This window comes from Lichenostomus cassidix, chromosome 23 (genome assembly GCF_008360975.1).
Source record: "Lichenostomus cassidix isolate B80296 chromosome 23, HeHo_3.0, whole genome shotgun sequence".
In the NCBI taxonomy this organism is placed as follows: domain Eukaryota; kingdom Metazoa; phylum Chordata; class Aves; order Passeriformes; family Meliphagidae; genus Lichenostomus; species Lichenostomus cassidix.
The window spans coordinates 628,632-656,496 of NC_139503.1; the positions used below are offsets into that span (position 1 = coordinate 628,632).

At 54.8% G+C, this 27,865-nt stretch overlaps 2 protein-coding genes across 3 annotated transcripts; both read right to left on the minus strand.

The window, feature by feature from the left end:
- Nucleotides 1–646: 646 nt before the first annotated feature.
- DHDDS (dehydrodolichyl diphosphate synthase subunit) lies at nucleotides 647–10,739 on the minus strand. 2 transcript variants are annotated; one of them, XM_085081333.1, is made up of 9 exons: nucleotides 10,677–10,739; nucleotides 9,605–9,688; nucleotides 8,630–8,746; nucleotides 7,930–8,072; nucleotides 7,160–7,276; nucleotides 6,894–6,995; nucleotides 6,127–6,241; nucleotides 5,243–5,350; nucleotides 647–2,428 (listed from the first exon to the last, which is right to left on the minus strand). In XM_085081333.1, the coding sequence occupies exons 2-9, from the start codon at nucleotides 9,665–9,667 to the stop codon at nucleotides 2,195–2,197; spliced, it is 999 nt and encodes a 332-aa protein (XP_084937459.1). In that variant the 5' UTR covers nucleotides 9,668–9,688; nucleotides 10,677–10,739; the 3' UTR covers nucleotides 647–2,194. The 2 variants fall into 2 exon arrangements, with proteins under 2 accessions (XP_084937459.1, XP_084937458.1); XM_085081332.1 differs by having other exon boundaries at nucleotides 647–2,431.
- A 796-nt stretch (nucleotides 10,740–11,535) lies between these two features.
- Nucleotides 11,536–26,798, minus strand: LIN28A (lin-28 RNA binding posttranscriptional regulator A). The gene is made up of 4 exons (XM_085081342.1): nucleotides 25,518–26,798; nucleotides 24,535–24,713; nucleotides 16,406–16,590; nucleotides 11,536–15,360 (listed from the first exon to the last, which is right to left on the minus strand). The coding sequence occupies exons 1-4, from the start codon at nucleotides 25,546–25,548 to the stop codon at nucleotides 15,147–15,149; spliced, it is 609 nt and encodes a 202-aa protein (XP_084937468.1). The 5' UTR covers nucleotides 25,549–26,798; the 3' UTR covers nucleotides 11,536–15,146.
- Between the last annotated feature and the right edge of the window lie 1,067 nt (nucleotides 26,799–27,865).

Consider the following 27,865-nt stretch of genomic DNA (forward strand, 5'->3'; position numbering starts at 1 on the left):
AGGCTTTCGGACCTCAGCTGCACATTTTTCCAGCCAAGCTGATTTTTCCCATCTTCACCCCATAAACATGAATGATGGAGGTTCAGTTCTCACTGACAGAAGCCTGTGGCTCTGTTCCCACAGATTCACTGGAGAAAGGCACTCCTGAAATTCTGAGTTTGCCCGGGTAATTCATGCCCACCCTCTGACAAAAGAAGGTTCACAGGGGAAATAACTGGAATTGTATTGACTGCAATAACTGATGCAAGTAAAATGTACAAAGTCAGGTGGCAGGAACCTTTTGCTACTGCTTGAAGGACTTTTGCTCCTCCTCTACTCCAGCGATGCCTTTTATAAAATGAATTAAAACTTTCCATGCAAGCCTTTAGTAAACCAGATCCTTCACTTACCACACCTGCAACAGGACCAGTACTTTGTGGAAAGCCACCACTGTGGCTTTGGTCACCTGTAGAGTCATAAAACAATGGAAAACCTTTTTTTTTTTTTAAGGCAAAAATACATATTTTGAGTAGAAGAGTCTCCCTATCAGCCTGGCAAAGCAGACTGGAGAGTTTCCATCTCATGGAGAGTACACAGTTTCCAGAGTTTCCTGAAATGTGGAGAAAATAAAATACAGCAAAAGAAGTTTAAAAATCAACAACTCCCATCATCTCAGCACATTTTTATCCAAATTCTCTTTGCTACTTACACAAGAGGTACCTGCATGCAGCTTCATTCAACCAGGCTTTGAGGTATCAGCAAATTGCTCACACTATACTGTGAAAATAACCTTCAAATCATTCCTAGGCTAACAGGAATCACATAAGGAGTCTGTCTCAGGTTAAATATTATTATATTAAACCTGGATTCCAACTTCATTACACCTTGAAATAAGCAGCTCTATATACTTTTAAACATTCAGGTTATTTTTTAAATAACTTTGGTATGAATATACTTTATTCCCAGTTTGACTACACAGTTCTCCTCTTCACAATCACAGCCCAAGTGCTCAGTGTGCAGCACTACAAGTCTTTTAAATCTGCATTTTCTGATTTTCATCTGGAGGTAAGAAGAAACCCTTCAAACCCAGCAATAGCTGGTACTGCCACACCAAGTGGCATCAGGAGCAAAAATCAAGACATTTTCAGTTATTTTGATCGTGGGGACGGAAACCAGGAGGAATCAGAGACAGAAACAGTCTTGGAAATCAGCTTGTCCATCTCCCTGCCAATGGAAAACTGAGAATAATACTCCACAGCTGCTCTGGCCACTCCCATTAAAGTCAGCCAAACAGCCCTTCTGAACCATTTCAGTTGGGGTCAGAGGTTGGTTTTGGCTACTGTATTCCTGAATTAAGCCCACCCTCATTCCCTGGAATTCCCTCAGAGGGTTTGGCATATGGTAGCCATCACCTGGGTTTAGCCAATTTCTTCTTTTCTAAGAGAGAAGGTTCATTCCCAACCAATCCTTTTTTCTTGCCTGCTCACAGCCTTTCCCAAGGTCAGTCTGGTCCAACACCAGCACCTTCTGCATCTGGGTTTTCCCCACATGCACTGCTCAGAAGAGATCTCAGAACTTGCTGAAACTTTGGAGTATCTTTTTTTCTTTACAACAAGGCTGAAAGCCCTTCCTTTAGCTCTCTAGAAACCAAGAGTGGATACATCCAACTCAGCAGTCAGGTGGGGAAAAGACCAGATGCTCTCACAAAGTAGGCAGTGGGGAATGTCCCTGACACAAGGAATAATCCTCTCCCTGCAGAAAGCAAGGCTCCCTTGGAAGGACAGCAGAGGAAATCTCAACAGAAGATTCCCTACTGCAAAGCTGTGGAAAGAATCCAAGCCCAGACTGATTTAACAGGACTGAATTGGTTTGACTGGGCCAATTCAGAAGGAATCCCAGAACTGGAGGAGGCTCATTGCAGTTAACTTCTTGTCACCGGAGCACCTGGCCTGCCAAGGTCTGAGCAGTAAGGACCCAGCAGGGTGCAGGTATTGTCTGTCACCAGGGCAGGGAGGTGACACAGGACGGCACCACCTTCCTCAGCAGCATCACAGACCTGGAGAGTTCACAGCAGCCATCCCTGCCCTGGGCAGGGCCAGCAGGGCAGGAGGTCCTGGAGCAGCCCTGGATCTCCACGGCGGGACCCCACTGACCCAACCCCTCTGGGCAGCAGCTGCTCCCTCTGAACAGTCTTCCCCAGAGCCCAGCACCTGTGTCATGCAGACACCGTACACAATCTCTCAAAGAAGTCTGCTCTCTTGTGCTCCAGTGCCTGCAGGAAGCCCTGGATCCTCTCCTCCCGCAGGGCTGTGCATTTCTGCAGCAGAGTCCGCCGGCGCCGCGAGTCTCCGTGGGATGCACAGCCTTCCTGCTGCAGCTTCTTGGTCACGTCAGCCTGATCCCTCTCCATCTGCTGTCGCCTCCTCTCCTCCATGTAGGAGTCTCTGGCCTTCTGGAGTGAAAAGCAGTGTGTTAGCACCTACCAGGCCTCTCAGCTCACCTTGGTGCAGGGGGTAACACAAACAGCCTCTGCCTGGCCATTGACCTGCAGGTTCAGTGAAGGGTGGCTCTGGGTCTGCCTCTTCCACCTTGAGGCAGCCTGCTTGGATTGGTTATAAAAAATACAGGGATATCCTTCTGGGCCTTCCCTCCAAGACATGACTCTGCTCAGAGTGTTAACTCCTAGTTAAAATAGATAAAAGTCAGGAGAGATTGTGGGAAACCCTCTGATACTGGAATCAGAGAGGAGCAGCTACAAGAGAACTTTTGAACCCCAGACATGCACACTGTTATCCTCACCAGTGTTATCACAGCATTTTTGATCCTATTCCCCTGGCAGCTGAAAGGTTTTAGGGGATTCCAAACCATGACTTATAGGGCAATTCTTTGAGATGGTCTGGTACTGAACTAATCAGCTTCAAAACAAAAGCAAGAATAAGGTCAGCATTCCCCAATTCCTGTGATCTAAGAGTGTACTGGCTTGAGATGCAGGAGGAGGAAAACCAAAGGCAGGAGCCATCCTTGCCTACCCTTCAAGTATTTGAAATATTTTGTTGTAGAACATCACTTTGAGATTTCTCCTCATTGCACATGTCCTGGCCTGCAGCCTCCAACTGCAAAAACACATCAGCACACGGGAATCTTAAACTTCTATTTTTAAAAACTCTAAAGCTGGTCACTGTGACATAAACTGACACACACTTGGGAAGTGCTGGTCTTTCAAACAAACAAGAAGAAACAATTACTGTAATGAGAGCCTGACTCATCCCCACACTTTCTCTGAGCTCAAGGCAGCTCTGGCTCTGGAAATTAGCTTTTGTTGTGCTGGGAATGAGAGCAGAAATATTCCCAGCCACAGAAAACCCACTGAATGGATGCACTCCAGGGCTGACTTGAAGGATCATCAGCCTGTTGAGCAGAAGACTTCCACTGTCAGACAAAGTGAAATTCTGTTTATTCCTCAGAAAATACTCAGCCTGACCACTGCAGTGGCAAGCTGGCCAACACCTGCATTCCTTTCCTAGATCTACCAGGTACCAAAAGCAGGGTCTAACTGATCCTGGTGAGCAACAACCAGCTGGGAGACTCCCCTGAGCAGTAGGCTGGGAAATAAAATGGCAGCAATTAAGTCATGCTGTTTGAGCTGATGGGAGGATATCTTTACCTCCAAATCAAGGAGTTTTTATGTAGCTTGTCACCCCTTCTATCCTGCTGCCCATCCACATCCCAAAAGCAGCAGCACATTCCCAAAGCAGACACAACTGCTGTAAAACACCCTGGACAGGAATTTGTTTTGTGAGCTCTTTTGGATTTCAAGATCACCTATTTTAAATTTCAAAAGATCCAGCTCCTAAATCTCAGTTCCTCTGAGGGGAAGCCCTCCCTTTGCACAATTGTGAGGATTCCCTGGGAAAAACAGCAGCCTTAGAAACCACAAAGTGGCTCTCACAGGGAGAAAACTGACCAGAGAACAAATCTGGACAGTGAGAAACCTTGATAATAGCATGGCATGAACACATCCAGCCACAAACCAGAACTAAGAAGAGATGAGAATAGCTGGGAACAGAAGCAGCATCTGTTGCCTGTCAGAAACCAGCACCAGGAGCAAAGTCAGAACAGTGACCTTACTGTTCCAGACAGAGGCCAAGCTCATGGCAATGACAAACACTACTGCCTTTTTTGCTTCCCTCTTCATGCAGAAGGTGAACTGCCATTAGTTGTACTAATACAATGAATTGCTGGTAGGAAAAGGGCAGACTTGGGCCAGAAATAGGAACAAAGGAGGTTAAGGACGTGGAGAGTTTGGATGCTGCCAGACTGGCTGCACCTGATTAAATTCAGCCATAACCACAACTGGCTATAATCCCTTTGACAACTCTCGGGGTGAGCAAGGTCCCTGAAGGTAGAAAAGGGCAATGTAATACCTGTCTTTAAAAAGAGGACTCAAATAATTAAGGAACAGACACATTCAGCAGCCGGATATGGTGGAGGTTAAGAGCTGCCACACTGAGGTCCTTCTCCTGACAGTCACTGCTGTGTCCCAAGCTGCTGCCCCACACATTTCCATCAAGAGCTCCAGCTCCCACACTTGCTTTGCTTAAACATAGCCAAATTACTAACTCACTACTGAATTGGCCAGCTTTATCAGAACCAGGTCAGGGAGAGCTCAAAACAACAGATCTAAAAGGAGAGGAACAATGTCAACGAGCAACAGGAACAATCCCTTCAGCAGGTACATCTGGACCCAACTGAAAGAGATCACTTGTCCACAGACTCACAGCTCAGGCAGCCTCATTTCAGCTCCCAGAAAGGAAACCCACTTGTTACAATCCTAAAAACAATAGTGGGTTTAGAGGAAGAGCATGTGAGTACTCCCTGCTTGCTCCAGTGTGAACTCAGCATCTGCTTAAAGCACTGATGAAGTGTTTGAGTTAAACTGGCAGATTTCACCCCATGGCAGACCAGGAGTGTTCACTTGGTGTGTGAGTTCTGAGACAGATGCTCCAGCTGGTGGAATAAGCAATGAGTAACAGAGACAGTGCTGACTTTGGATCTTTTGGGTCTTGCTGAAAGCAGAGGAGTCTGGCCACACACCAAGACATTGTAACAAACCACAGGGGAGAAGCAATACATGAGCTGCTACTGAAACAAGATCTTAATTAACAATTCCTGCTCCCACTTTGCAGCCTCTCACCTGAGCTCCAGCTGCTGTGCAGTCCAACACAGTGAGGTTGGACTTTCCATCTCCCCAAGGCTCCCTTACCTGTAAAGCACTGTAGTTCATCTGGAACTGAAGGATAGCCTCACACAAGTTCCAAAAGGAATATTCTGGCCACAAGACTGATTGAAACACCAGGCATGAATGGGACGTCTGCAGAAAGCAAGATCACCAACAATTTAATTATTCAGCAAGGGAGAAAGCCATTAAGATGCAGCTCTGTTGGGCAAACCATGCCAGTTTCCCCACAAAGGTTTCACCCAGGTTGTGTTATGAGATTCTACTTAATGTGAGGTAAATACCAGCCAGGAGAGTCTGAAATTGCACAATGTAGAGTCTTTCTAATTTGTTCCTAATGCTGGGACACCACTCATCCACTCCTGCAAAGGCATCAGCAGAATTCTTTCTAATGCTGTGTTGGTCTTCAGAGAAGTATTTTTAATAGCTTAAGCATCACAGACTTATTAAAAATACTAAAATAGCAACACTGGAGTACCAAAGGCTAAGGGAATAACAGTTGAACTGAGAATTAGGACATGACATTTAAGCAATTCTTCAAATGACATCTCATGATATTCCTTACTGCCCACTCATGGCATTTAAACTGCTTAATGAAGCCAAGAGTTGTGGTGCACTGAAGATATCCTTGAGCTGGATGATGGAAGTGTTCAAGTTAAAACCTATTTTTGCCATCAAATTCCTCAAAGTTTCAGGTAAATGTGTTTCTATGATAACTACTGAAAAAGTGTATTTTAGGCAATCACATAACTGCAAGAAACAGATTCCACAGAGGTGTCCCAGCACTCAGTGCATCCAGGAAGTTACCAAACCCTGGCAGAAGGAGTTTCAGAGCCGTCACATCTTGCACCTGGAGTCAGCACTCTCTGAGGTAAAGATGGAATATCCCAAGGAGAAAACAGAGACATTACCTGCCAGAGCAAGAAATCACTGAGGCGAACCTCTCCAGAGGTTCTTATCAGCAGGTCTGGGTCTGGGGAGTTGTTGGTGTACAAACACTTATCCAGCAGTGACTCAGACACATCACTGAAAAACAGGCACAGTTTATTAGACCTTTCCTGACCTGATGGATGTGGCACAAATCAGAATTAAGGGGTTTTATATAAACTCAGGGCTGCAGGTTAAAACTGGGTGGTGGAGCTGAACCACAGCCAGTCATCAACTTGCTTCTGACAGACACTGCTGTCTGCTCCACAGGCTATCCAAATGCTATTTCAGCCCCCAGAGCATCCCACTCCATGCTCTTTGAAACATAACACAGTGGTGGAAGCAGACTGTGAGGGCTTCCATCTGGAGCAGGGAGCAGAGTGTAACTATTCCATCTCCTTCAGGGTGGAGGAACAGTGCAGCATTCATGATTCATCTGTTGTTTGACCTCATAGCTAAGACTGTCAGCCAAGCAGCCAATTGTTGTGGCATAAAATCTGCCTTCACATTTAAACTAACTTAAGACACAGACCTAATTTCTCTTCTGTCTTGGTTGTGTATCTATCACCATGGTAACTGAAATAATAAAAACCAAACATTGCATAGTAAGTTTAAGTCATTTGTTCCAGTCACAGTGGTTTAATGAGATCTATTTTAAAGCCGCTTGGCTTCTGAGAGGTTTCTCATGCAGTGTGAGTGGTAAGACAGGCAGGATTCATCCAAAAGCCTCACAGAGAAAGCCAAGAGTTACCTGGGTTCCAGCAGTCCTTGTTCCACCCCCCAGGCCATCTCCCTGACAGCATTGCTGATTTCATGTCTTGATGTGTATGCAAAGCAGACATTCAGAAAGCACCTGAAAGGAGGAAAATATGTAAAAGGCTCATCCTGGGAAGGTCCAGATGACAGTGATGTGTGCTTGCAGGACCAGGAAGGGGTGTAGCATGTCTGTCAAGTCCCAGCCCTCATGAGGAGGAGGAAGATGTGAGGTGTCAGCAATTTAAACTGAGCGTCACATACTTGTTGTAGTTCCTGGTTGCCAGCACAGCTTGGGCAATCAGCTCCTGGATATCCACAGGCAGGAGGGGCAGGTCCCCGAGGACACGGATGCACACCCCATGCTTCTTCAGGTTCTCCCTGCACCCAACGAGAGTGGGGACCACAAAAAACACATCAGTCTCTACTGCACGAGTGCCAACATCCACCCACAGCTTCAGCAAAACTGGGAATTGGAGAAAGGCAAAACCCCCAAATGTTTTCACGGTGTGCAAAACTGGCTTAGATTTGATCACCCCAAACTATTCCATAAAGGCAAATTGATCATTCTCCACACAAGTTCCTGAGGTACAAACATAACCAAAGGACTAGGAAATGATCACAGATTAGGCATCTCTACCTAAAACTTATAAAAATCCATATGGAAGCTTAGAATACAACCACAGTCTCTGGGCACCTCTAACTAATTAAAAATTAGGACAAAGCTTTGATATTTCACAAAAACATCCGGCACTTTGGTTTTAAGCAGGAGCTTCTGATTGTGCTGTGCTTATCTGAAGCTGTCCTGTCCCCATGGTTTGGATTGACACACATCTGGTGTGCAGGGGAACTGTGCATGCACAGAGCTCTACATCCCACCCAGGAAGGCACAGCCCCTCCAGACAAATCTCTGACTGGAGGTGGGGAAGCTTCTCCTCACTTAATCCCTTTTCACAACTTGTATCATCCCTGTAAACAGCTCTCCATCATATCCTGCCTCAGTTCCACCCTGTGGGGCACAGGGGAACTCTTACTGCTCCTCCAGGAGGCGGCTGAACTTCTGTCTGGCCAGGTCCATGAGCCCATCCACCTCCTCCTTGGAGCGCTTGAAGTTCTCAATGCTGAAGGCATAAACTGTCACCTCCCGAATGCCCAGATTCAAACACCACCGCAGTGTCTGCAAGGAGACAAAATGTAACAATCAGGCCAGCAAGACACAACTTCTGCACTGTGAAACCTTCCTGTGGTTTCCCATGATGCCAAGACTGGATCAAAAGAAATGACTGTCAAGAATGTGAAACCTCCAGATGTGAATTTCAGATTCATTTTAAAGAACAGAAAGAAAATATCACTACCTGAGGATGAGAATCCACCACAGGGGACTAATCCAATCAGGAAAAGCACCTCTGGTTGATAACATTTTAAATTATATAATATTGTACCTTTAAAACCTTTTCAAAGAAATTCAACCTGTTTCCCAGAAATAAAACCTTAGAGATCTGCAACATAGATATTTTAACTGAGTGTAAAAGAGAGGGTAAACAGCTGAATGGAATGACTCTGCAAGATAACACAGAGAGGGAGGAGCTGAAGTTGTGGATCCTGATGATGAACAGGATGAACAGGTCAAAGCACAGGCTTGGCTCCCGTGAAGAGAAGGAGCACAAGACACCAGTCCAGCAGCAAACACAGCTCAAACCTCCACCACACAGAGGCAGAAAACATCCTCCCCACCTGTGCCAGCTTATCAAAGCCTTGGGAATGCCCCTGCTGTCTCTCCACGTGACACTTCTGGGCATACCGGCGATTGCCATCCATGATGAAGGCAACGTGCTTGGGCATTGGACCTGCCTGGAAAACAGGGAGAAACACAGGAGAGCAGGAGGTGAACAGGCATCTCCACCACAGACAGTTCAGCCCCACTGTCCCCAGCAGCACTGCATGCTGCCAGGAGTGCAGTGGTATCTCCCAGCAGGAAATCTGCAGCTAGAGTGAGTAAGGTGCTCATTTCCTCTTTGTCAACCCCAGTTTAGGGTCTCCAAACAAATGTCAGTATTGACAATTGCCTGAACTGAAAAGCAGCTTTGCCCTCCCCATTTCTCTCATGACAGAGCTGCAGTTCTCAGGAGATCAGTGCTGCAACAGCTGCAGCCATGGAGGAGGGCACACGCAGGTTAACGTTGCATTTTTTATTTCAGAGCTCAATGGCCTTTCCACAGACACAATTAACTTCAGAAAAAACAAAAACAAGTCATAAGACTTCCCTCCACAAAGAGGAGTGCTCCTTTCCACTGACCTCACTGGGTCTGACAGGGAGAAGGCGCAGCACCATCAGTCTCAAGCCTGAGCAAGGACAGAATTTTCCTGGAACTGGTGAGCTTTTGTTCCAATACTCAGTTTCATTTCTCAAACTCCCAATGTGATGATTTCTCTTCTCTCCCTCCTTCCCATGCCCTGCCTTCATCAGCAAGGGCACAAATCCTTATTGGCAAGCACTGCCTGCAGCCTTGCTCATTTGCAAGGCTAAGCCTAAGTAATCTCCCACCCTGGGATGCTGTTCAGGGATGCACATCCAGTGCCAGCACTAAATGAACCCTTGCCAACAATGCTCTTTTTCCACAGCACTGCAGCCTCAGAGACAGCTCCACCCTGAACCCTGAAGAGCCTACCAGTTCTTTACCACAAAATCCACTCAAACCCATCCCTTACCTTAATGATGTTGGCACAGAACCTCTCTATGATGGTCAGCTCACCCTCTCTGATCCACGACATGTTTTACTGAGAGCTCCTTTCCTTTTCCAGAGGGAAGATGAAAAAAAAAAGATGTTAAAAATGATTGTTTGAGCCCAAAGCAAACAAACCACCCTGGAAAAATCACTGCTCTGGAGTCCTTTATACAGTCTGTGCAAGTACTTCGATAAGCAGGCAGTGGGGAAGCTCAGAAATAGGCTCTGAAATTTTCCAGCTGTGTCATCAGGGTGGATTCTGCACCAGCTGGTAGCAAGGAAAACCATCCCTGACCCTCCAGCCTGGAGGACTGGCGGGTTGGTACAGACCCACAGTTTGGGTGCCACTCACAGGGCAGCAGCAGCACAAACAGCCCAGACCAAACCACCCGGATTGCATCCCACCTTCCAGGGGCAGCAGCAGGTTGAGTTACACTGATGAGCTCATTTTCCGTGTGGCCTTTCTCTGCCTCTTTCCTCAGGAAGGGATCCTTACCCACAGCTGCAGCCACAGAACATTAAGGCAAGGAATTGCTGAACCTCGGGCTGCCCCTAAAGCTCTTAATGCTCCCCGTGCACGGCTTGGGCTGAGAACATCCAACCATCGTTGGCTGCTAATGGTCAGCTAATGGCAACCAATCCTTCACACGCGATTTTACCCAGTCACGTTAAAGAATGACCTTCCCAGAGGTCTGTAAGCGCGGGGCAGAGCCCGGCAGGGCCGCGCCTCGCTGCTCGGGCCGGGCGGCCGCAGCCGGGAGGCTCCCCGGCACCGAGCAGAGCCCAGCCAGGCCCCGCGGTGACTCAGCTCCCCGCAGCCCCCCGCGCCCTCCCGGGCGAGAAGCGGCCGGTGCGGACGGAGCGTCCCTCAGGCCTCCGCCGGCTCCGTGAGGGGAGGGACGCGGCCGCCGGCGGGAGGGACAGGGCGGAACGAGACACCCCCCGCTCGCAACGCCCCCGCCGCGAAGCGTAGCCCGGCACTCCCCGCGGTGCCCGGTAAGCCCCGGTAAGCGCCGGTAAGCGCCGCTCCGCCCCGCTCTGCCCCGCGGTCATACCTGCCCCGGCTGCGCCGCCTCAGCCTCCGCCGGACGGTGACGTGCCCTTCCGCTTACGTCACACGGCGGCGCCCACGGCGGGCAGCGCGGCAATGGGCGGGGCTATGGGCGGGGATGGGGGCGGAGCTAGCGCGAAGGAGGCGGGGCGGGGAGATGATGGACAGGTCAGTGTGAGGGGCGAGCGCTGTGAGGGGAGAATGCCGCGACACTGAGCGCTGTGACACTGAGCGCTGTGACACTGAGCGCTGTGACACTGAACGGCGCCGCTGAGGGGGCGATGGGTGGGCCTGGTGAGGCGGGAGGGATGGAGACCCTCTGCTCTGGAGACCCACTGAGAGAGCTGGGGGTGTTCACCTGGAGAAGAGCTGGCTCCAGAGGGACCTCAGAGCCCCTTCCGATGGCTAAAGAGGCTCCAGGAGAGCTGGAGAGGGACTGGGGACAGGGATGGAGGGACAGGACAAGGGAATGGCTTCCCACTGCCAGAGGGCAGGGATAGATTGGGATGAAATTCTTCCCTGTGAGGGTGGTCAGGCCCTGGCACAGGGTGCCCAGAGAAGCTGTGGCTGCCCCTGGATCCCTGGCAGTGTCCAAGGCCAAGCTGGACAGGGCTTGGAGCAGCCTGGGACAGTGGAAGGTGTCCCTGCACATGGCAGGGAGCTGGATGGGAAGAGCTTTAATGTCTCTTCGAACCCAAAGCAGTCTGTGATCTGTGACAGGGCTGGGGGGCTCTGGGGGGCTGCAGGGAGAGCTGGGGTTTGGCTCCAGCACAGCCCCCCTGCCCTGGTACTCACCATTTGGGGTCTGGGCTCCTCAGCCCCAGGGGAGAAAAACTAAGTAATCTCACACAAAACATCACCAGCAGCCGTTGCCCATGGTCTTTATTAATTTTTTTTCCAGAAAAGAAAAAAACCCACATTTTACATAGTTGGTACAAACACAAAAATAAAATGAACGGAGGGGGGAAAACCTACAGGAACTGAGGATCTTGCTGCAGGGACTCCAGCAGGAAATGTGAGTAACTCACTCAGGGGTTACCCTGAGCCCCACACACACAGCCTCCCCAGTTACCCCTCCCTCCCACTTCATAAAACTTCACGAGTTTGACACAAACGCTTTGGTTGCTAGCAGTAAACATGGATTACATTCTTCCGTCTCCTCGTAGACATTTTTGGGACTCAAGGCTTTCGCCCCAGGGCAGACACCCCCTCGTAAGGGACATCTTTATTTTATTTCTCATACATTCAAACACTCCCGTGTCACAGCAGGACCCTGAGCATGCCCCATCCTCCCGTGACTGTCCCCTCATGCATAGTGCCCGTGGGCAGGGTGGGCGATGATGCAGCAATTTAGTTAATTATTGCCAAGATAAGGGAAGAACCACAATGGCAAATGCAAGGAGATGCAAATCAATCCCATCTCCTCCAGTGTGGCTTCCCACTACAGATAAAAATCCCTGTTTTCTAGATCCCGGCACCCCGGGGGAAACCTGAGAGATTCCCTGTTTGCTCTAGCCCAGGACAGGGATGGTTACAGAGCTCCCACCTGGCAGCTCTGTGTGGGAGAGCACACAGGGCAGATCCATCTCCCTGGTCCGTAACCTATTAGATGCTTTGGATATTTTTTTTTTCCTTTTTTCTTTTTTTTTCCCTCTTACTTTTGTAAACAATAATCAAGGAGAATACTGAGAGAAAGTGGAAAGATTTACAGAGGTATTTACACACACTAGACATCTAGCAGAAAAATCACCAAACCATTAAAGTGGGAGCAGGGGGGGAAGGTCCTACACAATTCTTGAGGACAGATACAGGAATGAGGGGGGCAGATATAGGAATTGGGAGGGCAGATACAGGAATTGGGGGGCAGCAGTTTCCCTGGCACAGCCGAGGTTCCAGGGGGAGGCCAAGAGCCCCCCCAAAGCTCTATTGCATTTACCCCGTCAGACTAAAGCTGTTTTCCTGAAGCACTTTTGTACAGATCCCGTTGCTACTCAAGAACTAGAAGTCCTTCCCCCCTCTCCCAAGAAGAGACCACCACCTCACCATAAACTACTGGAGCAGGGCAGGGAGCAGCTGGGGGCTGCTCTCCATCCCCCTCAATGCCCACATGCTGGGGGTCACTGGGCTCCAGCAGCCTCAGTGAGTCCCCCCAGAGCCCCCCATCCCTGAGGATGGAGTCGCTGCTCCCACCTGATCCAGCCCTGCCCCACATCTAAACCTATTGCTACTAAAAACCAGCAGAAACTGTGCCCACAGCCAGAGGCCAGCATGGCCAGATGCCTGCTCTGGGAAGGCTCCAGCCACCCCCTGGGCTGCAAAGAGGAGTGTTCCTACCCCAAAACCTGGGATCCCGAGTTTCCCCCAGCCATGGTGAGTCAGCATTTGAGGGAAGGAGAAAAAGATGGAGCAGTTGCACCTCCCTTGGACTTGGAAACAGGTCCCTTGTCCCAGGAGGTCGTGGACAGCCAGCCCTGAGCTTGAGGGTGAGGAAGGGCAGGGATTGAGGGTAACCCTGTCTCCCAACACCCCCTGGTCACTGTCTGCTCTTCCTGTGTCCCCCTGAATGGGGCTGGGACCCCCATCCTGACCCCCAGCCACATGGCACCAGCCTGCTGGGAGCCTGTGTGACATCCCAGCCCATGGGCAGCAGGAGAATTCAGGCACAGGGTGGACTGGAGTGTTCCCATCAGGATGGTGGGGAGGACATGAGAGAGGAAACGGGAGAGAGAAACAAAGGACAGTCCTCAAAAGCCACCAGGCTGGGAGAAAATCTGGAGTTGGGGAGCCAACAAGGGCTCTAGCAGCTGTTCCCTGCCCTATGGCACTGCCTGGCTTCTCCATCCCCACACACAGATCCACAGACCCAAATACCTCCATCAGTGCATGGGGAAGGGAAAGAGACCATTAAAATACAGTTTAAAAGAAAACAAATCCCAAACATACCAAAAAACACAACTGAAAAGCTCGACAACACATCAGCCCACCTAGCAAACATCCAGTGAGGTAGATCTACACTTCCAATACAAACTTCATCATTTCTTTGTGCTGTTACAAAAAACCCTCCTCTCTGTCCAGCACTGGGCTACAGAGGCATTTTATCCCTGAGATTGCTCGAATACCTGAGAATAAGTTGCAGGAATTATGTCCTTTCTCTCCCTTTTTTTTTTTTCTTTTTTCTCTTTTCTTTTCTTAAAGATTAAAATATACAAAAATACAAACCCAGAATATTTATATTTAAAAAAAAAAAAGAACAACAAATCCAAAACAAAGACGACAAACAAACCCAAAGATACGTCATTCACGCACGTCCTAGTGCAGCTTTCACTTGGCCTTGGCTTCGGGGGGCTCCCCGGGAGAAGGAGGATCCATTGGGGCCAATAAATAAAGGCAAGACTTTGGAAGGGCTGTGGGGAGGGGGGACAGCAGCCACTAAGCTGGGACAGCCTTGCCCCTGTCCCTGGGGAAGCTCAGCCCCAGAGCCAGCGGGTTCTGCAGTGTGGGATGGGCAGGAGGAGCAGAGGTGTTTGTCCTGTGTGGGTTTGAGTCAGAGCCCATGGGGAGACCCGTTTTGGGGTGTGGATCAGGCCATGCTGGATCTGTGTGATCCCGGCTGGGATTGTACACAGCTCTGAGGGAAATGCCGCCTGCAACATCCCCGGGAGCATTCCTGCTCCACAAAGCCCGCCTGTTCCCCAGCTCCGCATTCTGGAGGCAGGGAGAAGCCTGAAAGGGGAGGAGCTGGTTGTATAAAACACCTCATGCTCTCTGGGCTGGCACTTGGGAAGGATTAGGGGGAAAAAAAAGTGGTTTTCTTTTGACTTGCTCTCCCCCAGGCCGCAGCTCGCAGCCCACAGAGGTGGTGTTAGTCCAGCCCTGAGAGATGATCCATTTTCTCCCTGACTGAGCCCCAATCCAGCAATGGAGCAACCAGGGAAAAACTAAATCCTCACACCTCCCTGGAAGTGAGAAGCCACGAGGAGCAGAGGGACCCGCAGGACCTGCCCACGGGCATCTCCCTGATGCTCCACAGGCAGCCTTTCCCTCAGCCTTCCTCCCGGGGCAGGCACAGCCATGGGTCACCTGCAGCTCCTCCAAGCCAGAGCCTGTTTGAAGCTCAGGAGAACAAGGAGCCATGAGCTCCTTCCTGGGGTGTTGCCCTTCTGCTCCTCCTCCCCAAGACACGACTGCCTGGCTTAACTTAGGAAAAGAATAAAGATTAATCAAATACGTGCCCTTTTTTTTAGCTGGAAGAGGTGTGTTGGGTGCTGCCTTCCCCTGTTTCTGGAACAAGCCATCCTGATAGTAACAGGGCTTTTCCCAGCCTGGGAATGGGGGGAAGAGCTCTGTGCAGGGACACCGGGTCCCTGCTGCCAGCAGTGCCACCTGCCCTCCCTCCCCGAGCCCCGTGGCTGCTCCTTGCCTTGCCAAAGCCTTTTCATCCCGGTGGAAGCCCCCCTCTCCCTGCCACCCACCATCATTCCCGGGTTTCGGGGAGGAGGGCCGAGCTGTGCATGTCCTCCTCCTCTCGGAAGTAGGCGGGCTTTCCCTGCGAGCTGGGAGACTGCTGTGCTTTCGCGGGGCAGTTGGCGACCATGTGGCTGATGCTCTGGCAGAAGTGGCACTTCTTGGGCTGCGGCGGGAGCTTGCACTCCTTGGCGTGGTGGTCCAGCCCGCCACAGTTGTAGCACCTGTGTGAGGGGAGGAGAAATAAAATGAGGTGGGAGGATGCTGTAACCATGCCTGGGATCCATTTGGCTTCATAGCCAGAGCTGGGCTTGAAACAGCCTGGCAGCTGCTGGGATGTGGGCTCAGCTTTTGGGGTGGGTGGCCCTGGGGTTGGTCCTTGCAGAGCCCCAGCTCCAGCACGGCCGGCTGGGGCTCAGTGGTGCTGTTGGTACCCAGGAGATGGCAGCAAACCCCTGCACTGAAGCCACATGCAGGGACAGAAATCGGCATGTTGGGGGCTTCCACCCCTGTGGCTCCATCGGTGTCCTGGCTCAGCTGCCAGGGTTCCACTGCCACAGGGACAGGCAGCAGCCCCAGCTGTCATTGCGTGGGGACAACCCCAAGGGTGGCTTCTCACAGGGCTGTGCCTTCCAGCACTTGTCCCGTGGGTGCCACCTTCACACCAGAGCCTTGCGGGCAGAGGGAGCTGCCCGGTGTCCATTTTAAATCCTGCACCCATGGATGTTGGCCACAACCCTTTTTCCTTTTCCTTCTGATTAATTAATTCCTCTCTGATTAATTAAAAATCCTCTTTATGAGAACAGCTGAGTAGGGTGGACAGCATCCACTGGGGAAACTGGGATGAGGCATTCCCAGACAACGGGGATGGAGAGGATGGGAGAGGAGAGGGGGGATGAGACACTGGCCAAAAACTTGCCCTGGGGCTCCCATCTCACTGTGGGAGACACTGTCAGATCGTCCAGCGATTTCCTCCCCACAAGGAAGGGTTTCTCTTGGAGAAAATGCCCCCAGCCCAGCATGGCTCCCCAGGCGAGGGGAGCAGCCGCCCGGGGTGTCCCTGACCTCTGCTCCTTCCCTGCTGCTTCCCTGCCCTTTCCCCACCGAGCTGCATCTGCCACTCATTAACCACCACAGGAAGCTGCTTTCCCAGAGGAAGGGTCACTGCCCATCCCACCGGACCTGTGCCCATCCCCGGGTGCCCGGGCAGCTCCTGGTGCCCACCGGGCTCAGCCCCTGTCCCGGGTCAGTCCCGGATCAGCCCCTTACCGGTCTCCTTTCGATCTGCGCTTCTGGAGGCTCTTCCCTTTGGGCCTCCTCTCGCTGCCGATGCAGAAGACGCCCCCGGGGCCTGTCACCCGGATGGACTCCAAACCTTTGGATGATTTCTTGAAGGTGAACTCGACAGCTTCGCCCTCCTTCAGGCTGCGGAAACCTTCCATGTGGAGCTTGCTCTGGAGGGGCACAGGGAGAGGATGGGGGTCAGCACAGAGCTGGGGTGTTCTCAGCACACCACAAACCCCTCCTGGCAAACACCTCCTGTGGTACAAGAGCTGCTAACGTCCCCCTCTGCCTGTCCCTTTTGGTTTTTTAATACAAAAGGATCTGGAGGCTTTACACAGGCGCATGAACCCAGCTCATGGCAGGACTTCTAGCAAAGCCAGGAGGCTGGAAGCTGGCACTGCCAACCCCCTCACTGCAGCTCACCTCAGTTCGAACCCTTTAATTGCCTGCAATAATTAATTAAGCAGCCATTTGGCACAGGATTATCACTGCTGGGAGCCTCTCCCATTCCTTCCAGGAACACCACATCGGTTATCACCACACAATCAAACTAGAGGAGCTGAGAAAAACCCAGGCTGGGGAGGGAGATTGTGAGATGACAGGAAAATCCACTCCACTTTCAGGGCCTCTGTCCATTTTAGCAGAACAAATCCCTAAGGAGCAGAGCTGGGTGAGGCAGCCGGCAATTCTTAACCCCCTGTGCAGCGAGCATCCCTGCCTGCTCTGCCCGAGGGCGGCAATTCCAGCTCGGCTTTCCCTCAGCTCTGCTAGCAGAGCCAAAACGAGCATGAGCAACGAGTTGAGGGGAATTTGCTGGCAGAGGGAGGAGCAGCTCCAGCCGGCTGGGGATTCCCAACGCCTGCGCGGCTGCAGCAGGACCCTGCATTTATGAATGGAGCATCTCCCCCATTCATGGCCCGGAGAGTTCCCGTCACGTGGGCCTTGGTCTCCCATTCTTCCCACACCGAGCCTCCGTGTGAGCGCTGTGCAGGACAGGCAGGCATGGTCTGCTCCCATCTTCACCCCAAATCTCACCAGCACCCACGAGGAAACACCCCATGTAAAAGCAGAGAGGGAAGAACTAGAGTTGTTGGGTTATTGGAGTAAATTTTTCTTGGCAGAGTCTTGCAGGATGTCCTTGTGTCTGTGGGTACATGAGAGGAGTGGGAGCACAGCAGAGCTCAAGAAACAACCCTTGAGACCCCTCTGTCTGCTGCTTTTCCCCCAGCACATCCCAGAGGTACCTCAGCACCTCAGGTCAGCCACCCACCCTGCCCTGTCCCCAGTCCGTGATCTGGGCGATAGGGGCTACCAAGGATGGGGAATTTGCCCTACTCCAACAGCAGCTGCAGGGTTTTGAGAGTCAGGAGGGGCTGAGCATCACTCCCTGGCACAGGAGGCAGCTCTGGAAGGCAGGGGATGAGGCCGACAACCTCCCCTGGCTCCTCTCAGGGCGTTTACAGCCCCAGCTGGCCCAGCTGTGTTTACACTGCGGGGATGAAAACTCCCAAGCGCTCAGCCCTGAGGTTCGGGATAAAGCTGAGCCGTGCCAGGGGACCCACAGCTCAGCCACACCTTGGGCACCATCACCCCACTGCCAGAGTGCAGCTCTGCCCTCCCGTCACCCCCACTTCGAGGAAGAGAAGGGATGGGGCAGAAGCTGCCACAACATGACGGGGAAGCGATTTATTTTCCAGGAGCGGGTGAGGATGACAATCACCCCCCCAGCCCCCTCCGCCAAAAGGCCAAAGGAAACGCCCCCTCCCCAGGGAAGGAGGGGGACAGAGGCTGGGGCGCCCCAGCTCTCCCCCCCGCCGCAGCCTTTTGATGTGAGCTGCGGAGTGGCTGGTGGTCCCTGCGCATCCCCCCTGCCCCCTTCCCAAAACACACACATTGCTGGCATTCCTCTGTTATCAGATAGGTAATCAAACTGCAGCCCATTGAATTAGCTGCATACCTCCTGCATCTGAAAGGAAGGGGCCCAGAGCCCCTGTCCCACACCACACACAAAGCCGGAGCCTTCCCAGGCCTCCACACACCCACACCCCCCCCAAAAAATAAAGAGAGGAAGGGGGGGATTGGAGCGAGCCGGGGATGCTGGGGATGAGGGGGAGCGCAGGGGAGGGCCAGGGCCGGGAGCCACCGGCCAGCGAGAACAAAGGGCCGGCGGCGGCCGCGCTCCCGCTGCCCAAATTCCAGGAGTTCCAGGCCCCGGCGGGGGGAGGAAGGGTGGCCGGCATGGCCGCGGCCCCTCTGACCCCCTCCAGCCCCTCCGCACATCAGCCCTGTGCCCAGCTCGCCCGCTGGGGGAGAACCGCGGCTCACCGCTGGGTGCTTTGGGCTCTGGGTGTCTTGGGGGAGCTGAGGGTCAGTCTGGGGGGGTGGTTTTGGTATGGGGGATGTAGGGTGGCCCTGGGCTCGGAATCACAAAGCATTGCCATCCCAAAAGAAGCGTAGCCTAACGCAAGGATTTCCTTATGCTCATCAGGGCCCAGAGTCACACAGTGGGACAAGGGACAGGAGCAGAGCAGGCGCGGCTTCACCCAGCGGCCCCCCGGGCATCACAGCGGGCACCTCTCCGCTTCCCACCCTTCCTCAGCTCCCAGCCCGCATCCCGGGTATTTGCGGCACACAAAGACGCAGCACGTGAGCGGCGAGCGCTGCCCACTCCCTCACCCGGGTGCCTTCATCCCTCCTCTTCCTCCCTCCCAGCAATTCCCTCATCACAGATCCCACATTCACACCCGTTTCCCTTCCCCAAGGGATGACACCGTGGAGCGCCCCAAACCGCACCGCTGTCCCCCAAACTGCCGGGCTCCGGTTCACCCCCACCCCGCCCCGGGGTCACCATTGTCCCCGCGGCCTCCCCAGCGCGACACAAGGGGACGTTTATTCCCAGCCAGCCCCGGCCACTCAATCAAACCATCTTTGTGTCCAGCGGGGCCTGGGGCGGAGCGGCCGCTGCACCTCGGCTCTCCAGCGCCGTTTAAACTGAAATCCCTTGGAAAACAAGCTGGGCTGGGATGCTGGGATAAGAGCGGCTGCAGGAGCACTGGTGGCAGTGCCAAGCTGTGCCAGGGGTATGTCTGAGCCCTGCCCAGAGCATTTCGGGCAGCCCAACCCCATTGCAGGCAATCCCAGTGCCTCAGTTTCCCCCAATCTGCAGAGGAGGGTTAGGAAAAATGGCCCAGGGATAGCTGAGCCCCCGAGAGGACTGTGCCCTCATCTGGCACCCCAGCAGTGCCCCTGGCCACCGTGCTGCCCCATCATCCTCTGCACCCCTCTGTCCCCAGAGACACAGTGTCCCTGTCCCCCCAGATCCCTCGTTCTGCCGGTTTTTGGCTCAGGAGTGAAGGGCTTGGAGCAGGAATCAGCCCTGGTCCCTTCTTGCATCTCAGGCCTCCCGCAAATGGTCGGGAGATGTGCTTGGGAAGAGGAGTCCTGCCTCAGCCCCGGGGGTTGGTGGGGAGATAAGGAGGGCGATGCCTGCGAAGCCCTCGGGGAGAGCGCAGGGGATTTAACAAAACATTACCAAGGCTTTCCACTGCCTCCCTTACCGTCATCTGGTGCAATATCCCTTAGGACCTTTTCCCGATTTCAACTAAAATTGTCCTGCCAAAGTAACTATGTTTGCTCTTAATTTTCCACCACAAGTCAGTAAAATTAAACTCCAGATACCAATTCCGAGGGAAAAAAAAAAAGCATCTACCACAGAGTTTAATCCATCAGTTTCCTGTCCTAAATCCTTTTAGCTCTTTTGGTTGTATTTTTCCTCACCAAAACCCTCCTGCACTTCCCAGGGCAGTTAATTTGGATCAGCGTCTGCGTATTAATTTTGTGCTCCCGTATTAAAGCAGGCACACGGCCGAGAGCCGCCGCGCATCTTCGGACGGTGATTTCAGCTCCATCCCGCTTTTTCTTAGGAGCAGGGGAATAAGGGAAAGGAAACGTCGGAGCTGGAAGTGGAGGCGGCTCGCCAAGGCAGTGACTCCATCCCAGCCCCATCCCCACTCCCTCCCGGGAGCAATCCCATTCATTTGGGCCATATTATCTAGGAGACCATTCCAGGGTGTTTTCTCTCCCTGGGGCAGGGAGGGGGAGCTGGGGGAAGGGATGTGCCTGCGGCCATCAGTTAATCTTTAGACAGAGACAGGAGGCTTTTTTTTTTGTATGTGAGCGTCTTGAGGGAGTTTCAGGGGAGGAATAAAGCCACTCTCTTTCACTATTTCCCATCAGGACGCGGCGCACAAGCGGCGCAATACAATTTCATTCCAGCGGTTATTTAAAAAACCCCACAAAATAAACAAACCCAAGAAATTGCTACTATCCCTCTCTTCCCCAAAACAGCAGAGATTCCAATGGGCATTTCTACCCCAGGGGATCTCTGCGGGGGTTCCCTGCTCGTTGCAGAGGGGTTGGGCTAAATGACCTTTAAAGGTCCCTTCCAACCCAAACTAATCTGTGATTCCGTGATCTTTTCCCCAGGGATGTGTGTCTCTGGTGCTCCCGGTGCCGCAGCCGCCCACGCCGGGGTGCCCACCCAGGGCTGGGGTGACCCTGGTCCTGCAGAGCTAACAAGGCAGCGCTGCACACGAGGAAGCAGGAAAAGTGAGATATTACACGTGTACCTCTGAGAGCACCGCGGGTCCAACCCCCCGACTCAAACAGCTGCTGTAAGCGGCTTCTCCCCTCCCCTCGCTGCCCCCCAGCTCTGCACAACCCAAACCCCCTGCTCGGCTGCTCCCAGCGCAGGGAGAAAGCAGCAGGGAAAGGTTGGATCAAACTGCCTGACAGGGAAACTGTCCCTTGTGCCTTTCTCTCCTGCGCAGTCAGGAATGGAGCTACCTCCAAGCACCTTTTTTTTTAAAGACCTCACGTCATGCTCACGTGGATGATTTTTATTATCCTAGCAGCATGCACTGGGTGGCACAGATGGGTGACAGGCCAGGTCAGCTCAGCCAAAGCCTGTGTCCAAGCGGACACTTCCACCCCCTCATGCCATCCCCTGCCCGGCCGAGTGGGGATGGAGCTGCTCGGCCAGCCCAGACCCCACACAGCTCCCGGGGTGGCATCACCCAGGGGATCACAGGGGACCGAAGCCCCTCCAGTGCTGGGATGTGCCCAACAAGGCCCACACTGCCCTGGGCACTCAGGAAGGCAAGAATGCCACATCCCAGCCCCAGCAGGTCTAGCCATGGACACAACTCTATGTCCCCACAAGGACACTCAGGACCAAGTCACCGAATCGCCAGTGACCAAACACTCTGCGGCCACAGGGCACCCGCGGTGCTCAGCAGCTCGCCTTGCTATGATCATGAGAAGGAGCAAAAACCCCAACTAATTGCATTGATCAAGGATTTAGACCTGATGGCTTGGAAAAATATTTGGAAACGCAAAGCCAACCTGTGGAGAGCAACGATTTCCAGGCACTGGACATTCTCTCCCCTCTGCTCTCAGCCAGACCCCAACCCCAAATCCCAGTCCTGCTCCCCAGCCAGTGGCACCGAGCCTTGGGGCCACAGGCTGCCCTGATTTTCTCCTCTCCCTCTTTCCAGGTTGCCTTCCCAGGCAGCTCCGCACTCCTGTAAGTGATGCTCGGAGCCCAGGAGCATCCCGAGGGAACCACTGCATCTTTGGGGTCTTCACCATAACCAGCCCAATTTCTGCTATCTCAAGCTCCCCAGCTCGTCAGAGGTGCTGCTCAGCCCTTTGCCTCCGCAGGATGATCTTCTCTGCTCCCCTCTGCCTCATCCCTCCTGTCTCCTCACAGCCTCCAAATGAATCCATCTCCAGTGTCCAGGGGAGGCATTTGAACCCAAATGCCTCATTTTTAGCTCACAATGCGAGGGAAAGGCAGCCCCAAGGAGCCCTGTTAGTCTCCTGTCCTGCCGAGATTTTAATCTCTTTGTGATCAGATAAAGGCAGAGGGAGATGGAGACGCGCTCCCTGCAGAGAGGGGCCATTCAGACCTGGTTCCTGTAATAAAGTGATTTAATAGATCTAAAGAGGCCAATTCCCTTCTTTCTCCCACAATTACTTCCTGTGGGTCATCATTCACATATGTAAATGAAGAGGGGAAGGAGCGGGTTTTGAGGGGCTCTGGAGTGTTAAGCCCCAAAGGCTGGTTTGGGGCGGTGGGTTCCGGGCAGGGCACCCCGAGCCCTGGGCGTTGCCCCCCTGGCTGATGGTGGCTTTTGCCCTCGCAGCCCTGACTCCCTCCCGGGGAGCGGAGCCGACACGGATTCTTGGGAAGCACCCGGATGCTGGGATGGGGACAGCATCGGGACAAGGACCGATGCCCTGCAAGCCGCCCACAAGCAGCGAGGCGGCGGTGGGAGCATGGGGTGGTCCCTGTCCAAGGAGAGGCCACAGCCGGGATGCTCTGCAGCGGGAGAGACGCCGGGAGCAGCTCCGGCTGTTTCACCGCAGGAGAGCAGCGACTTTGTGCCGCCAGCGAGCGGAGCAGGAGGCGAAACCCGAGCCGGAGAAGGATTCTCCATCAGCCCAAAGCTTCTGGCGGTGCAAAGCCCCACGCTGGGAGCACCCTGCCCTGTGCTGCAGCAGGGGAACTCCCCACACCCCCTGCCCCTGTGCTACCCCAAATAATCCGCTTTTTCCCAGAGTTCCCTGTATTTCCCAAATACTTCAAACCCTGAGATCCCATGGCTTCCCCGGCCTTAGAAACTGGGAGCCACCGGGAGGCTGCAGGTCTCTCCGGGCAGTGGGTTGCTCCCGACAGAGACACCCCAGCTAATTCTCTTTCCCTGCAGGAATGTGAGCAAGAGCAATCAGGAAACCAGACTGTCTGGGGGCAATAAAACCCTGGGAGAAGGGCGGGAGGTTCTCCCCAGGAGTGCTGGGTCCCGCTGTGCTACATTGAGATGCAAAGGCCCATTTGCTCTCTGGAGAGCACCAGGATCTGTTTTTCCCCGGCTGATTTGGAGCCCTTGACTCCAAAACCAGCTGCATCCTGGCCTGGGATAGTAGCTCCTGCCAAGGGACTTTGCTGACACCACAGCCAAGGGAGAAGGGATTTAGATCTCCGCTGGCCATCATTTGCTTGCCAAGTTGCCATAGTCCTGCCTGGGCCAGCCACTCGTGGGCAGGGAGTGAACCCCTGCTCCAGGAGCTCTTCACAGCCCAGGGGCTCAGCCCTGCACCCCCAGCCCACAGCATGGACCCAGCTTGGGGGGATTTGGACCCATGAAGGGCTCTGTAGGTGGCTGGTCCAGGGGCTCCCAAGAGCCAGCACCATGATGCTGCTCTAAATCATGAGCATAAACCCCGCCGTGTTTGCTCCAAAAACAGCCTTTGCTCGTGCTCACTCCGCTCCCCAGCCCCATGGCAGCCGCTGTCCCGAGGTGAGGGACACCACACAGACCCCCTGTCCACACGAGCCAGCGCTGAGCCCCGGCTGGGGCACCATCTCCAAACCCCTTCCCCCAGCCTCCGCGGGGGATCTCCCGGCAGATCTTCCCCCGGGATCCGGGGAGTTCCAGCAACTTCAGCTCCTAATCTGCGACTTTCCTCGGTGCAGGGTCACCGACACGCGTGGGGCTTCCCCGCTCAGCGAGGTCAAATCCGGACACGGGACTGTCACTATCACACAGGATCCTAGGGACACACACCCGACGCCTTTGTACCACCCGCGACTGGGACAAGGGGCGCGGGCAGAGATGCCCAGTCCCGGGATGAGCTCCAACGGGAGAACTCCCTGTCCCGCATGCCTGCCAGGCTCGGGGCTCCTGGGACAGATCAGCGGGGAAAAATCGCCTCTTCCCCGTGTCCCTCCGCGGGGTGAGAAGTGTCCCCGCTCCGGCGCATCCCGCCCGGCCCCGCGGGCACCTGCTCGCCTGGATCCCCGAGGGGCTCCTCAGGGAACAACGACGGGAAAATGAAATCGCTGGGGATCAGCTTACAGAGCCGTTCCCCGGAGAGGAGCCCCGGCCGCGGCGGTCTGCCCTTCCACCCGCCCGGGGACGCCGGCTGCACCCGGGGCGGGGGGAGCCACGGCCGCGCGTGGAGGCGGCGGGGGGATTCCCACCGCGCCTCGCATCCTCCGGGGGCTGCGTCCCCTCCCGGCCCCAGGACCCACGCGGGATTCTGCCCCGTACCTGGTGCACGAAGACATCGACAGGGGAGTCCAGGGTCGCGCCGCCCTTGGCGGTCATGGAGAGGAAGCCGAAGCCCATGCGGACATTGAACCACTTACAGATGCCAGAGCCGTGCAGCGGCTGCGATTCGTTCTCGGCCTTGGGCGAGTCTCCGGCAGGCTCCTCGCCCGGCTTCGCACCTGGCGAGAGACCCACGGAGCCGCTGAGCCGCGGGGCTGGGGGAGCCTCGGGTCCCCCCCGGCCCAGCCGCCCCGCACCCGGCCGGGCAGCCCGCAGCAGGAACCTCAAATCCCGCTCGGGTTGCCCAGGCTGGAAAATGACAAAAAAATTCCCCAAGCCCCAAAAAAACCCAACAGGAAGGTGAGCTCTGCCTCCACGTGTGCATGAGGATCACCCCAGGAAATGAAGGCAGCTCCTGCCAGCAAGACCCAGGAGCTGCATGGAGCATGGGTCCGAAATCCGTTTCTCCCTCAAAAACATTAAAAACGAAAAAAAAAAATTAAAAATCCCAGACACACGCACAAAAAGACCAAACAAACAACAAAAAAGAGCCAAAATATTTTTTTAAAAACAAAAAAAAAATTTTTTAAATCCCAAAAAAGGAAAAAAATCCCCCAAAATACCAACCCGAAACCCCCCTGCCCCCAGCAAGCCGTGCTGGAGAAACTCTCCCCTGCCGTCAGCATCCCCCCTGCACGGTCCCCCCCCGCCCCCAAACACCCCCAGCCGCCGCCACCGGCCCCCAACTTCTGGGGTCATCCTGGGGCTGGAGGGGGGATGAAAAAAAAAAGATAAATCCCCCCCTGCGAGCCCCTAGCGCTGCGCGGGGCAGAGGAGCCGCGCCGGGCCCTGCCGCGCTGCCGGGGCGCAGCGGGACTGGGTGGGCCTGGCTCGGGGGGGTCCCTGCGCCCCCCAGCCGGGCTCTGCCGTCGTTATTAATAATCGCGGAGCCGAGGCGGGCTGCGACAATAATATAACTTAACCTGCAAACTGCTGGTTGGAAACAGACCCCATCCCGACACTCGCTTGCAAATTCCGAGTTGTGGCTGTTACCGCCTCCTCCCTCCTCCTCCTCGGCCAGCTTTGAGGGTATCAGCCCAGCCAAAAAAGAGGAAAAAAAAAAAAAAAAAAAAAAGAAGGAGAAAAAAAAACCCAACAAAAACCCCAGCTTAGACCCCGCCGGGAGGGAGCCGGGAGAGGTTTGACTCCATCTTCACTCCAACAATAGGGGTGGGAGGGAGCGCGAGGGTTTTTTCAAAGGCTCCCAAATTCTCGCAGACAATAGGAGCCCCCGCCCCCCCCAGGACCCACCCGCGGGGCCGGGGGGCGCCGAGCCCTGCTCCGCCATCCCGTGCCCACGTGATCCTAATTAACCCCCCCGCTAATAGCGACACATTCCGGGAGGGATTTGGAGAGAGGGGGCTGTGTGGGTTGACCCCCCCACACTTAGGGCACTTAGGGGCGAGGCCACCTGTCAAGGGAAGAGGTGACACCCGGAGAGGGGGGGATGAGGTGGGACTGCCGAAGATCGGGGGGAGTTTCCAGGTCGTTTCTCGGCTCCCCCTCCCCACGAGTGGAACCACCTGCGAGCCGCGGCCCGGTGGGACGGGGGAGCCGCACGGGCCGGGCTGCAGCGCCGCGGAGGGGGTGGCTTTCCGGGATACCGGGGGCTTCCTGCGGGGGCTTCCTTCCTACAGCTCCATCGGTGTCCCGCGAGTGGGGCGCGTACCCCGGCACCGTGCGACCCCCGCGGCCGCGCTTCCCCCCGTCCCGGCGGCACGGAGCGGTGCCGGGGCAGTGTCGGGGGCCCGTCGCCCCCCGGGCCGGGCGGGGACAAAGGGCGAGTGACCAGCGGCTGCATTTCCGGCGGCGGACAATGCCCCGGCCGTGGGGGCACAGCGCCGCCCGCCGCCCCTCCCGGGCTGTGCCGGGGGTTCCCCCGCGCCGCCCCCAAACCGGGCCGAGTCGGCGGAGCCCCCCAAGGGACAGCTGGGGCTGGGGGTGGCGTCTGCCCCCTCCGCGGCCACCCCACGCGGGGCGAGTCCCGCGTGGTGTCACCGAGCGGAGCATCGGGGGGGCACTGTGCGGTCACTGGGCACGGCGGGGACAGCAGTGTCACCCGCGGGGTACCCCCGGGCCGGCCGGTGCTGGCGGGGAAATCCCGCGTGGGGAATCCCCGCGCGAAGCCGCCTCCGCCCGCGGGGCTGCCGGCGCTGGCCGTGGTGCTGAAGCGGCGGCTCTGTCCAGGGTCCTGGTGCTGCCCTTCGTCCTCCTCCTGCTCTTCCCCTTCCCCCTGCCCTTCCTCCTCCTCCTGCTCCTGCCCCGCACACCCCCCGCCTGCCCCACACTCAGAGGCTCCTCCTTTCTCCTTCCCCACTGAGCCGAGCAGCCCCGCTGGACTCCCACTCACGGCAAAGGAGAAGAAGGAAGAGGAGCAGGACGAGAATGTTTTTTCTCTGCGAAGGCACCCGACGGGCGAGCTGCCCATCAGGACTCTGTCAGCGCAGGTGTCCCACGGGACACGGGTGGAGAGGGAGATGTCATGACTCACCCACACATGTGTCACAGGGTGTCACCTCACCTTCACACTGGTGTTAACGGGCATAAACCGGGCTGGGGAGGAAACTCCTCTGGTCTCTCATCATCAGTCCTGAGTGGATTCCCCAAAGCCAAGGAGCAGCACCTCATCTGGAGCACAAGGAGAGAAGGGTCTGGCCAGTGTTTGCTATGGGATCCTCAGTCTCCCTGACCAGGCTCTGGCAGCCACAGGACTCCCAGAATAGGGCTGGCAGAGGGGACGAGGCTGGTGGCAGTTTTGGTAAGGAGGAAACCACGGTGCCTGTCCATGTTCACTCTCCCCCCTCTCTGCTGGCACTCACAGCCGGCTCAGGTGGGGATTCGGGATCATCCCGGTGGCTCCGGGAGCAGGGATGCGTCTGGCCCCCTCTCCTGGCAGCAAGGGCTGAGTCCAGAGGTTGCATATTTATCCTCGTTTTCCTCTCACTTGTGGGATAACTGGGGCAAGAGGGGAGAAAATCACCCAGGACCACTCCAAATGGCTCCAGCCCTCTCAGCTCATCCCTGCTTCCATCCCATCTCCTTCCCCGTTTTCCCCTGGTTTCTCAGGATTTGGGGAGAGTGCAGCCTGCAGGTTCTGCTCCCATGCAGAGGTGTGAGGACACAGGGGAAGGATGTGGTGAGGAGTGAGTCCCTGCTTCCTTCAAAACAAATCCTTCAGAAAATAATCCACCACCCTGCACCAGCTTCCCCTCCAGCCCCTTCCTGACGGACAGGAGTGACCAGGAGCCCCAGAGGCATTTTCCTGTAACTA